General features: G+C 43.1%; 1 protein-coding gene and 1 pseudogene across 4 annotated transcripts; one reads left to right on the top strand and one right to left on the bottom strand.

Moving 5' to 3' along the window:
- The first annotated feature begins 1,921 nt into the window (after positions 1 to 1,921).
- LOC124702436 lies at positions 1,922 to 6,628 on the top strand (annotated as a pseudogene).
- A 2,141-nt stretch (positions 6,629 to 8,769) lies between these two features.
- On the bottom strand, positions 8,770 to 13,756 carry LOC124702870 (E3 ubiquitin-protein ligase RNF25-like). Of its 4 annotated transcripts, none has more exons than XM_047235042.1 (7): positions 13,575 to 13,756; positions 12,380 to 12,418; positions 11,440 to 11,577; positions 10,915 to 11,054; positions 10,749 to 10,834; positions 9,661 to 9,791; positions 8,770 to 9,360 (listed from the first exon to the last, which is right to left on the bottom strand). In XM_047235042.1, the coding sequence occupies exons 1-7, from the start codon at positions 13,719 to 13,721 to the stop codon at positions 8,773 to 8,775; spliced, it is 1,269 nt and encodes a 422-aa protein (XP_047090998.1). In that variant the 5' UTR covers positions 13,722 to 13,756; the 3' UTR covers positions 8,770 to 8,772. The 4 variants fall into 4 exon arrangements, with proteins under 4 accessions (XP_047090998.1, XP_047090999.1, XP_047091000.1 ...); XM_047235043.1 differs by having other exon boundaries at positions 9,661 to 9,785; XM_047235044.1 differs by having other exon boundaries at positions 10,767 to 10,834.
- Between the last annotated feature and the right edge of the window lie 252 nt (positions 13,757 to 14,008).

Below are 14,008 nucleotides of genomic sequence, written 5' to 3'. Positions count from 1 at the left end.
CGACGAAGCCGCATATCCGGACGCTCTTGAAGCAACAAGGAAGGAGATGCTGGCTACCGCCAGGAAAGTTTCCAACACCGCAATGGCGATGCTGGAAGAAAGGAAAGAGGCCGAAGAAGTTATGGAAGGTTTCCTTAAAAGAGAGCGAGAAGCAGTGGACTCCTTGCAGTAGGCCAAAAAACTCCGAGAACATTGGGAATCCATGATGAAAGATGCTCACAAGGATGCAGACAAGATCCGACGGGATGCCATTGGCCCCCGCAAGATCACCTTTGCAACTCCCACTGATCAGCAGCCGCTCACAACTCCAAAGGAAAACATGAAGAAGGCCGCGGAGCTTTTGACCAAGAAAGATGAGAAAATCGACATCAACCACATCCGTACGCTCGTCGCTTCAGCTGTAAAGCAACAGAGCAAGGGAGACACTTCGCGCAGGTTGGAATCCAACCCGGAACACTGTGTGTCCACCGCGCAGAAGGACGCCCCCGGAAGAGAACATCGTGATGATGAGTCGCGCACCGGATCTACGGAGCGCAGAAGAAGGACCATAGAGCATCCAAACCCGATCCCGGTGCCCTCAGAAACACCTCCGGCGGACCCAAAGAAGGAAAAGGGCCCGATGTATACTGGCAGGGAGAAGTACCGGAACCCTTCACCTCCGCCCTGGATCCCGCGCCCTCCGTCGTCTCGCCGCCGTAGTCCAGCCGGAAACACCAGACCCCATGGGCCCGGTGGAATCAATAGATATGGTGACTTATTGTGCATGATGAGGCGCTGTTGATACATATATGTTGATGTTAAGTTCATTCTCACCCTGAGCCCCTTTTTTGTTGTTGTTTATGCGTTGTTTGTTGTTGATCTGTCCTTAGCCTCCACTTGCTTGTGTTCTTGTTAGAGTTGTTGGTTCATTCTGGCCCTGATCCCCTTTTGCAGCTGTCTTTGTTTGTCAAGAATCGTGATCCAAAACGTGTGTTCCATATTAAATGTTGAAAACACCAAAAATATGCCTAAATAGTTGATAACCCTTGGTTTGAAGATTCAGAAACCCTAAATATCATTTGATCAAGCTGTTTGAAATTGTAAGCTCGAAATTGTAAGCTTCGGCAGTCTCTGTGGAGAAACGATATACCTCACATTATATTTGCAATAGATCACGGCGGATCGACTTACCGCAACACTAACAAGCGGGCATATAGCTATGCGCCAGCGCCGTGACAGAGTCCATGCCGGCGCATAATGGCGTTGTGGGAGGTGTTAGAAAATTGAAGACATGTTATCTGAAAAATCCAAAAATACAAACATATTTTTTAAGAATATTTTCAGGTAAACTATGTGAAACTATTGTTAAGTTTTAACTGCAATTGTTTTTACAACTCTTCCTTCATTTTATAATAGAACTATTGTTCCTCAATCAGATTACTGTAAAAAAAATGATGCAAATATAAGATGTAATCAGTATGCCTGCTTTCATCATTCGCCTTTTTGGGTAGGTTAAGACCCTGCTTCACCTAAGTTGTTATTAGACCACAATAAACTTTAATTTGGTAGTATAATTTTTTCCTACAAACTAAATTTAACAAACAGTTTAGAAGCAAGAATAGACTTTTCATGAAACAAAAATGTGAGTGAAGATGAGATTTCTCTACTGTATGATGGATGCATGTGTGATCACCATTTGTAGCCAGCTGCGTCCTTCGTAATCAGGTACTCTTAACGTGTGAGTCACCACAGACAATGAGACAATAGATGTGATGAGACGACTGACGGCCTCCACGCAGTGGGCATCTCTCTCGATTCTCGAACGACGACTCCACCCTCGGAACAGTCGCTCACGCTGCCCGCAAGATAAAGAAAGAACCGCGCGCCCGTTCGGAACACAGACAGACACTGAATCCTGTAGCTACAGCGCTGCACGTCCACTATGCATCGCTCAATCGCCAGGCTCGTCTTGCTCCTTGCCATTGCCGCCGTGTCCTGCGGCTTCTTCGTCGATGCCCATGCGAGCTGCTGGCCGCACGAGAGGGACGCGTTGCTGGCCTTCAAGCAAGGCACCATCAACGACACCAAAGGCGTCCTCGCCTCGTGGAAAAAACGGCGCCATGACTGCTGCCGCTGGACAGGCGTCACCTGCAGCAACGAAACCGGCCACCACGAAACCTGGAGCATAATGATATGGAGCTCTTCTATGCCTCCACCACTATCTCCATTGGTAATATGAAAGGTTTTTCTGATGAGTGGCGTGCTTTAATTCATAATTTCATTTTCGGTGGAAGTGTTGCCATTAAAGTCAATGATGATGTGGGCAATTACTTTCAGACGAAAAAGGGATTACGACAAGGTGATCCATTATCTCCTATGTTATTCAACATAGTAGCGGATATGCTTGCTATTATTATTGAGCGTGCAAAAGTGGATGGTCATATTGAGGGGGTAGTACCACATCTTGTTGATGGTGGACTTTCTATCCTTCAATACGCTGATGACACAATTCTATTCATGGAACATGATCTTGAAAAGGCAAAAAATCTTAAGCTGATCCTATCAGCCTTTGAGAAGCTTTCAGGTCTTAAAATTAACTTCCATAAAAGTGAATTGTTTTGTTTCGGCGAAGCCCACGATGAGGCCTCCTTGTATGTTGAACTTTTTGGCTGCGGGATTGGTCAGTTTCCTATCAGTTACTTGGGTATCCCGATTCATTATCGGCGACTCACTTTAGCTGAATGGAAACATGTCGAGGAAAGACTTCAGAAGCGTTTATCGAGTTGGAAAGGAAAGTTACTATCTCTAGGTGGTCGTTTGGTTCTCATTAACTCGAGTACTAAGTAATATGGTACTGTATATGATTTCCTTCTTCCAGTTGCCTAAAGGAGTCTTGCGTCGATTGGATTACTTTCGATCTAGATTCTTTTGGCAACGAGATAGTGAGAAAAAGAAATATCGACTGGCTAAATGGAACGTAGTTTGCCGTCCAAAAGACCAGGGAGGACTTGGGATTCATGATCTTGAGGTTAAGAATCGAGCCCTTCTTGGAAAATGGTTATTTAAGCTTCTTTCAGAAGAAGGTATATGGCAAACAATTCTCAAAAGAAAGTATGTAGGCTCGAAGGCTTTTTCCCAGGTCATCTGGAAACACGGAGACTCACATTTTTGGGCTGGTCTTATGGCAACGAAGAAATTCTTCTTTCCATATACATCTTTCTCTATCAAGGATGGATCTCGGATACGTTTACGGGAAGATAAGTGGTTAGGCAATACCACTCTTCGGGAACAGTATCCAGCTTTATATAGTATTGTACGCCACAAATCTGATACCATTGCAACGGTGATGCAAAATTCACCATTGGAGATGTCATTCAGACGTGACCTTATAGGGCCCAGGCTTGCATCCTGGAATACGTTGCTTCAACGACTCGAGAGGGTCCAGTTGACGCATGGGTCTGATGTGGTTCGCTGGAATCTAAAAGAGAGTGGTAAATTCTCTGTTGATTCTATGTATAAAGCGTTGATTCAATCCGATACGCCAGTTGTAAATAATAATAAAATCTGGTCCATGAAGATTCTATTAAAGACGAAGGTCTTTACCTGGTATCTTCGTAGAGGGGTTATCCTTACTAAGGACAATCTTGTGAAACGTAGTTGGCAAGGTAGTAAAAGGTGTGTTTTTTTTCTTCACGATGAGACTATCAATCACCATTTTTCCAATGTCAATTTGCGAGATCTATATGGTCAATAACCCAAATAGGTTCTACCTTGTACCCACCTCGGAGCGTTGCGCATCTTTTTGGCAGCTGGCTCAATGGGGTGGAGAATAGGTTCAAAACTTTTATTCGGGTGGGGGCGATTGCCATTATTTGGTCGCTATGGCTATGTAGAAATGACAAGATTTTCCATGATATTAACTCATCTTGTTTGCAGGTTATATACCGGTCCACCGCTTTGCTCCGTTCGTGGTCTTTGCTACAACGAGTAGAGAGTCGCGACCTCTTTATGGAGGTATTTACACGATTGGAGGATGTGGCGAAGGATATTTTTTCCCAACATGGTTGGTGGCGTAATCTACGGATAGAGCCTCCCGCGCCATAGGAGGGTGTTCTTTTTTTCTTGTTTTATTCAGTTCTTGTAACAGAGTGGTACTTGTGTGTGTGCGGCTGTGTGCATCGTGTTATGCAGAGGCCGGGTGTAATGCTTTTCTAAAGTAATGAAAGCGCCCTTTATCGGAAAAAAAAATCTTCATTGGTAATGGGGAGATTGCTCCTTTTTAGGATTCCCCGTGGCTCAACGGAAAAAAGCCTAAAGATATTGCCCCGCTCATATACGAGGCCTCCACGAGGAAGAAATGGAAAGTCAAGCATGCACTCACCAATGGTGCTTGGATTGCCAAAATAAAAATGGACACCGACTTGAACGTCCATCACATTCATGAGTACATCCGGCTTTGGGTGCAATTAAATAACTTTCAACTTATTGAGGGCGTACAAGACTCCATCACTTGGAACCTCACTTCGAATGGGGAGTACACGACGACCTCCGCTTACAAGGCGCAATTCTTTGGAGCCACATTAACAAATATGAACAAGATGGTGTGGAAGGTTTGGGCCCCTCCAAAGGTCAAGTTCTTCGCTTGGTTGGCCATCCGCAATAGAATTTGGACGGCGGATCGTCTTGAGAGAAGGGGTTGGGACAATTGTGGGATTTGCCCGCTTTGCATGCAAACTCAAGAGACGGCGGCACATCTCTTCTCTCAATGCCGCTATACCAAGAGGCTTTGGGATATGGTTAAGAGTTGGCTTGGAATCCCCTCCGTCCGCACTCATGAATGTGGGGGGGGGGGGGGGGAGATGCGTCCCTTCGAGAGTGGTGGAACTGTGGAAGATGATGTTGTGCAATGCAACGGAGAACCAGAAGGCCATATCTTCCATAACCATGCTTGTCACTTGGACAGTATGGAAGGAGCGTAATGCAAGAGTATTCAACAATAAATCCGCGCCTCCAACCACCTTACTTCAAAACATTAAGGATGAGGCTAAACTTTGGAGCGTCGCGGGTGCGAAGCATTTGAGTTTTGTAATGTCGGAAGAGCAATCTCTTAGGAACTTATGCTTTTCTTTTTTTGTCTTGTCAAGACTCTCCTTCTTATTTAATGAATGGAGACAAACCTTTTGCCCCCCCCCCCCCCCCCCCCTTCAAAAAAAAAAAAACCCGGCCATGTGAGTATGTGACCGAGCTCGACCTTGGTGAAACGGGTTTGGTCGGCCAGATAACTCCTTCCTTGCTTTCTCTCCAGCATCTCGAGTACCTCAATCTCAGTTGGACATCCCTGATGCATGGACCTAATGGTCCTATTTTCCCTGAATTCTTGTGTTCTTTACACAACCTGAGACATCTCGATATCTCGTACACACACTTTTCTGGTAGAGTGCCTGCTCAGCTTGCCAACCTTTCAAAGTTGGACTACCTCGACCTCTCCAGCACGCTCTTGTCCGGTATACTCCCGCCTCAGCTCGGAAACCTTTCAAATTTGCGACACCTTGGCCTCAGTTTCATGGAAAATATACACACAGCGGATATCTCATGGTTAACTCATCTGCATCTCCTGGAATATGTTGATTTGAGTGACATAAATCTCAGCACCGTTGATGTGTTCCTTGTGGCAAACACAATTCCAACTCTAAAGGCCCTTATTCTTATCAAGTGCTCACTTCCAAATGCAAACCAGACGCTCACACACCTAAACCTCACAAAACTTGAGCAGCTTGATCTCTCCAGAAACTATTTGGGCCATTTCTGCAGCTTAACCATAACATGTTTATGGGGGATATACCAGTCAACATCACAAAACTTGTACTACTTCAACACTTCAGTTTAGCGAGCAACAATATATCAGGATCAATTCCGTCATCCTTGTCAAAACTAACAGCAATGACCATAGAACATCCACCGAGACTGGATCCTCAGTGGTACTATTTTGATGGGGATACGAACACGGAAATTTTGTCTGTGGTGATGAAGCAGCAAGAGCTTAAGTATGGCACATTTGCAGCTAATGAGATGGTCGGTGTTGACTCGTCTCTCAACCACTTAACAGGTGGAATTCCAGATGATATATTTATCATGGAATCACCTGACCGGAAAAATTCCAGTGAAGATTGGGGATATGAAATCACTGGAATCGGTCGACCTCTCAAGGAACAACCTTTCCGGTGAAATCCCAACGACCTTGTCAGATTTGACGTATCTAAGCTCCTTTGACTTGTCATACAACAATCTTGAAGGAACAATTCCGACAGGACGTCAACTTGACACCATCTACAACGAGAACCCGTCCGTGTACAGCGGCAATATCGGTCTTTGCGGGCCTCCTCTTGAAAAGAGTTGCCCAGGCAACGATGCGCCAGAGCATCCTAATCAGCAGCAGGGAAGTGAAAATGGTTATAATACAGTCTTGTTCTTCTACTTTGGGCTAACGGCTGGCTTCGTTGCCGGACTCTGGGTTGTTTTTTGTGCTCTACTGTTCCATAGAGCGTGGAGGAATGCTTATTTCCCACTCTTCGACAAGCTATATGACAATGTGTACGTGTTTGCTGTTGTTACTTGGGAAGGGATAACGAGTAATACAGCTGCAAGTTAACTGGTGTGCTAAATCAAATAAGTCCCATCAAATAAGGCCGACCTGATGCTGGTGGCATTCTGCTATTGAAGTACATGAATGGATAAAGGTGAAGTATTTAGTAGCTTGTACAAGCACGAGTTTACTTGGGGTTTAACCTTGTAATATGAACATTTTTATGCATGCGACTGTTCTTGGTTTGAACTCGTGGGTCATGATGAACCCGTTGATTTTGGTTTTCAGCTCTGTGTTCTTTCATGTTGATGTTTTGTAATCGGGTACAGCTAAAAAAAAAACACCCTTTAAGAAGGTTCGGTTCCGCGCTTCAGCGTACGTACGTACGACGCGTGGCACTGTCCCGCGCGTGTACGGCGCCTCCTCCCACGCATGAACCAGATACCGCTCGGTGCGTACTCCGGTGCTGGCGCTGGCGCTGGCTTCTCCCGCACACGCACTTTGCCACCGTACGGCCGCGTACTCGCACCATGTCCTGCCTCGCGCGCGCATGTATTTATCTGGGCGTACCTACGAGTACTTCCTGCCCTGCACAAAGCTAGCACATGCGATTAGGTAGCTGCATCTAGCTTAGTTTTGACACGCGAAGTTATATACAAGTACACTTACGTATAACACACAATTACACAATTATATACAATACACGAGTACAGTTGTCTACAACACACGAGTACATTTGAATACACAGCCGAGTATAAGTACAGTCGCGAACACGAGCAGGTACAGTCGTGCACACGAGCAGGTACATTCACGCACAACACACGAGTACAGTTAAACACACAGGCGAGTACAAGTACAGTCACGCACACGAGCAGGTACAGTCGTGCACACGAGCAGGTACAGTCACGCACAACACACGAGTACAGTTGAACACACGAGCGAGTACAAGTACAGTCACGCACACGAGCAGGTACAAACGCGCATACGAGCAGGTACAGTCGTGAACACGAGCAAGTACATGTACAGAAGTACAGTGGCGCACACGAGCAGGTACAGTCGCGCGTAAGTACAGGTACAGTCCCGCACACGCGCGAGTACAGTATGCGAGTAAAGGGGAAAATTGCACCAAATACACTAAAAACAAAAGTATTTATTATCAGCGTAGACAAGTGTTGATGTTTATGACCCAGCGGTGTTCTTCTACTTTGGGCTCACGTCAGGGTTTATGGCTGGACTATGGGCTGTCTTCTGTGCTCTGTTGTTCAAGAGAGAGTGGAGGAATGCTTATTTCTGCGTTGTGGACAAGCTATATGGCGAAGGTTAGGTGTTTCTAGTTGTTACTTGTGGCAGGATAAGCAGGAAGGAAACTGCAAGTTAAGTGTTGCGTTAAGTTAACAATGTCAGTCTGACACTGGAATCAATCTACTCATGCATTATGAAAAAAATAAAGATGAAACATCTAGCAGCTTGTACTACTATGTGCATTTTGGGACTAAACTTGCAAATGAACTTTGCCTGAGGTATGTAACCATTATTTGTTTGTACTTGTGGACCGTGATTAACCCCGACAATTCTGATTTCCTAGCACCGGTTAATTTTGTGTTGATGATTTGAGATTCCATGAACTGAATATTCATGCGTGAACCAAAAAGGTGGTCAAGTTGTGGATGAGAGCAGAGAGAAGAGGAAAAGATCCAACAAATACAAGGAAATGAGCTAAAAACCGACTCACCAGGATGGAGCGTCCAGTATAGATACCACAATTTTCTTGAAGCAAAAGGAAACCAGTTTCTTGCGGTTCAGAAGTTTCTTGTGAACAGGAATGATCTTAGTCAGTTGAGTGGATATGAGTGAAACAAACGGCCGATTGGAATTGGACAGGCATTTCACAAGAAACATGTAAACTCTATCGCAGAACAAGAGAAGTCCCATGTTCAAAAGAGGACCCTGGTATATACTGATTAAACCATGACAGGTACTTTCTATTAAGCTCATACAGCCCGACATGGATATAGATAATTGGTGTCCCATGGGTTAGGCAAACAGGTTGTCAAACACGTCTGCATAGTAAAAATGGAATGTAGCATTCTTACGCAGTGACATGAAGTCCAGTATCGTTCACTCTGCTTTCTTATGAGTTGGTACCCGTTTGCTGTGACCGCAGCACTCCATCAATATACAAAGCCTGAAAAAACAGAGCTGAAAAAAGGTTATTGGTGTGAAGTGTCTGCATCCTTCTTCTGCCACTGTTCCCTAGCAGGTTGACCTCTCTGCCTCTGTTCCCTAGCAGGTTGACCTCTCTGCCACTGTTGCCCAGCAGCTTGATCTCTCTGCCCCTGTTGCCCAGCAGCTTGACTTCTTTGCCACTGTTGCCCAGCAGCTTGATCTCTCTGACCCTGTTGCCCAGCAACTTGACCTCTCTGCCACTGTTGCCCACCAGCTTGACCCTGGGGTTGTCTTCTGGGAGCGGAAGCTCGGTTTCTCCTTCGAGGGCCTGAACTGTTTTGCTTCTTGCTGCCATCGGCGTTGTTTGCCATGCTGCGTAAATCTGTTTCTGAAGTTGAAGTTGCCGTTGCTTCACAAGAATTGGCGCCGTCTCCTGCACTTGTGGTTGGCTCATTAGGTGGAAGAGAAACATACATTCCAGGCTGTATGGCAAGGTCTTTCTTCGGTTCAATTAAACCATTCCGTTCTTGTTGCAGATTAAACAATGACCCGAATTTTTCTCTCCTCTTCTTCTCTGCCTCGGAATGGAGCAATTCTTTATCATCTTCTCCCAGGTCAACTGTTAAAGACGCCTACAGGTGAATGGATGGAAAGAAACAATTTTAATGGATTCCATTGGGAGTAGCATATCTCTAGAGGGTCAAATATTTGAAATACATGAATGGATTGACAATCATACAAGGGTAACTGTAAGAAGTTTCGCAACTAATTAGCTATGAGTACATATGATTAGTTTATAAACTGTAAGATAATTCCATGCAAGGATGCAAATATGATTGGATGTCAAGGGATTTTGATCTCTGATGAATAACTGATGATGCATGGAAATGTTAAGATGTTTCACTTGTACTTGAATCACATCCAATACATACCATTTGTTGAGTAGTGCTTGCATTCAATAGATCACGAACATGCTCGATATCCTTCTCATCAAACACTTTACGGCAAACTGGGCAAAATCCTTTGTGATGATTTAGCTTGTCTGAGCTGGACAAATCTAATCCTTCAGAAGAATCAATAACATGTAGCAACAGAGAAGATAGCCCATGAGTGACATATATAGCCAATGCATAAAATTTTAACATGGCTGTACAAAATTACATTGTCAATAATTGGTGCCTTGAAGTGATGCCATTTAACATCTTCATCAATAAATAAGGATCAGGAATGTAAGACAACTGTTGGAAATGCAGACTGCAATTGTGACTTTAAAATAATAATGTCACCGACTTGATTGCAACAGCATCAATTCGAACATAAAGTATACATATTTTCCAGACACAAATCAGCCAGCGTTCAAGTTCACCTCCCTTTGTAGGGAGAAGGTTGACAATGACTTCTGAAACAGTTTCAACTTGTTTAAATAATAGTAAATGAAATCTAGAGATGCTAAAAATGATAGCATTACTGGAAACAGCTACATATATGTCAAGCATTCCCTGCTAATCCGTGTACCAACAGCCTATTATATGCACAAGTAAGATAGTTTAACTGCCTAGTGAGCAGCTTAAGAACTTCCATCACTGCTGATCGATATGTTCATTTATAATTTTAATGTGCTGCAATACATTAGTAAGTTTCTTTTGAGTCCTAAAGGAACACTAATATGCTCATCACTGAAGAAGGTTAAGAAGGTGGCTTCGTTGTCCATACATTTGGTCAGAGGACTGATCTAGCTTGCCAGGAGCGTAGTAACATAATAATACCAGAGTGTAAGTACCCATATTTCTAACCACAAATCAGAACCTTAATGGAACTCATAAGACACTGCACACAATTGACCTTCTATAAGAAACAACTGAATGAACAACTCAATACTCATGTGCAATCAAATATTAGTCACCAATCTAACTGATATTTTAGGACTTCTAATTTAAACTGCATGATACTTGTTCCAGGGAATATGTACAACAAAAGAACGAGCTTTTCAAAAGAAAGAAAATGCCAAATTTTCTTGCACCTCCAGTTACTACCGTACCATTCTTCTTAGAATCAGCATTGTCATCGTCATTTTGAAGCCATCCCCACCATCTCATAATGCAGTCACTGCAGTGGCAAAATACTAAGCAACCACTAGACAGAACAAGATATGCACGTGTGTAGGTAGAGAAGGAAATGAAATCAACCTGTGGAAGCAGTGGTAGCATGACATCAACTTCATGAATGACAAAGCAGAACTATCATTATACTCTGGGACTAAAGGATATAGACACAGTGGACAATCGCCAGCTGGGTGGTTCATATTCGAGAGGATCTCTCCAGCTTCCTGCACGTGAAGTTACTTAGATCATGTTAAAAACAGAAACATTATCAGACTCACTGGTTTCATTTTTGCTCCATCTGTCACTTAAATCTAGAGTAGTAAAATCTGCAAGTTTTGCTATCCTCGAACTGCAAATTCATCTGCCACTTCCTAAAGACAGCACACTTCATAGTTCGCAAAGTAGCAATTATTATTTTGACAGCCTTCATGTTACTCAAGTGACAACGTATAATACTATGATTAATAGCACATTGGATACCAAAAACACATGCAACTATTGAATGTTTCAACTCTTCAACTAACGTGCAAGTATGCAAAATCATCTTGAACACTATGGCATGAACAACTGTGGTTCTCTACTGTGCATAAGCCAAAAGACAAGGAATACCTCACATAGAGTCACAAGCATTGGGTAGTCGGAAAGCTCTTTTGCCTTGTTCTGGATGCTGCTAATAAGATTTGCCTGTCTATTCTCATCAAGGCCCTTACTTTCGACAGCACAAACATGAGGTGGTTCTTTTGGATACTGCAAGTAAAATGCCATAAAAATGTAATGCATAAGCACTGAGGCAATACATAACCAGATATGAACCATACTGGATAAGATAGATTTGCTAGGGACTTCATTTCTAGGAGAAGAGTAGCAGCATAAACATGGTACCCATGATGTAAAATTTCAAGCATGCTAGATATCAACATCTAGGTGTTCAGCCCTATTGTGAAACTTTGCAATTTCAAAGATTCAGTCAGTTAGTATGTAAAATTAAGCCAGAAAACAAGTAACAGAAATGAAAATTTTGTTTGCACTAAGAAGTGCTGATCCTTCACACTGCATCCACCTTCTGAACTTAGATAGCACAAGCTCATTGCTTCAATGTGATGCAATGGAACTATTACTGGCTTTACTGCTTCCAACACACTCATTAGTGAGCCATTTCAGTAAAGAGATGGCATTATTTGCAAGAAGAACAGTTCGAAAACAGCAAAGATATATATATGTCATGAAGAACTCTAGTAACATAAATGAATAAAATATGTGCGTTCAGTGTACAAAAGCAGTAAGCACAGACATGGCATAATTTCAAAAGTGACTAACCAACTTAACTTCAAGTAGCCGATCAACAAAAATGTAATAGTCAATCAGTTTCTAAAAGACATTATGAAATAAATATAAATTACGCAGATTTGAAGTTGATATGTTTCCAAGTCCACCGATTGAATTGAACATATGTTCCCCAACAACAAGAGTTCTCTATGAAATAGAGGTAAATAGAAATTGAATGGAGATAGATCAGAATCGAAAGGTGGTAAGCTATACAGGTCCATACCTCGGAAGATGCTTTCATTCCAAGAAAGAGTTCTACAAACTGAAAACAAGAAAGCGGCTATTAGCATACTAATAAATATGCATAACTCCTAGAAGCAAAAGAGAAAATTAGGGTAATATTGGGCAAATAAGATAATTGCACTGGATGCCACGGATAAATAATTAATGAACTTTACAAACATTTAAAAAACAAGAAAAGAAAATTACATTCTCCATCCCTTCAGACGCAAAAATATAATGCAACCAAGTAATGCTAAATGTACAATAACAACACTTCAAAGCTTATGGGAAACGCAAACTCAACAGCATTTATCTAATGTGTTTAATCATGTTCATGGATATGGTGACAATTACTGGCTATCATTTCAAAGAAGTTTAATCCAAAAAATTCTACATATGAGGACAGATGTAGACTTTTTGTGACTTGAGTGTTGCTCCCAAAGATAAAAATATATTCCACAACTTTCTGTGCCCCTTCCTTTTGCCTTCACCACCCACCCCCTTCCGTCTTTATTTCCCCTACTTACACTCCTCCCATAGGCCTTGAGCTGTACAGAACAGCAAAAGTTCTACTCCACAGTGATACAACTACATAGAGAAAGTTAAAAAAAAAAGTTCCATCTATAACTAGAACCATGATGATAATTGGCACTTAGGGAAACAAGGTCCAAAGTACAAAGCACATCTAACTGACCACAGTGGCTCTTAATATTTATATCAGCCCTCTGGATTCAGTTTTCTACATAAAAACATGGGCCTTTGGATCATGACACACAACATAATTCTTGATATTTGCACACAAATAAAACAAGCAACTCAGAAATTAAGCATACCTATTAATACATACGCATTAGAAGGGTTCTGGCATAGATGCGAACAATTGATGAGAGGCATCCTGACTCGGTAAGTAGCATCATAGAAATTGATCCGTAATAATGCAACAAGCACTAACTAGCCATAGAGAACTACCTTAACTAATAGGGAAAAGGCCCAAGCTACTAAATGCTAGGGTTCGGAAGCAGCAATACCACCACCACTGACCACAGCTGACTAGTTCTACGCTCGCTCACTCAGCGGCCTGTCAATCGATCAACCTCCCAAGCCCTCTCATTAATCGCAAAACAGAACGGACCAATCGTGAGGACCGGATGCCATGAAGCCGATTTAGGTGTGGAGGGGGTGGGGAGAAAGCGAACCTGCTGCGAGGAGTCGTCGGCGGTATTGGGGCGGACGTGGACGACGAGGTGGGGAGGGAAGTCGCAGACCACGCGGCAGTCTTCTCCGTACATCGCCGCCACCGCCTCCACCTCCAGCCGGACCTCCTCCTCCGCTTCCGCCGCCATTGCCTTCAGCGCTGGCCGAGGAACCTTCTTCTCCTCCCCTTCTTTTTACCAAGAGAGCATTCAAGAAAAGGATATTCTAGACGAATCGTCGGAATTGGGGGTGGCCGCGAAAGAGGTTGGGCTTTTGCTGCCTCAGCCCAATAGTATTATTGTGCATTGGAGCTAGTTGAATGCCCGTGCTTACCACGGTTCTTCAAAAATATACCAATTTAAAAATTTAAAATTCCAAAAACATTAATATTACATAGAAAATATGGCTACCTCCTTCTGCAATTATGGTAAAGATT

The sequence above is a fragment of the Lolium rigidum genome, chromosome 3 (assembly GCF_022539505.1).
Source record: "Lolium rigidum isolate FL_2022 chromosome 3, APGP_CSIRO_Lrig_0.1, whole genome shotgun sequence".
Lineage (NCBI taxonomy): Eukaryota > Viridiplantae > Streptophyta > Magnoliopsida > Poales > Poaceae > Lolium > Lolium rigidum.
Note: the sequence above shows the minus strand (reverse complement) of the source record. Positions and strands in the feature narration are given on the sequence as shown.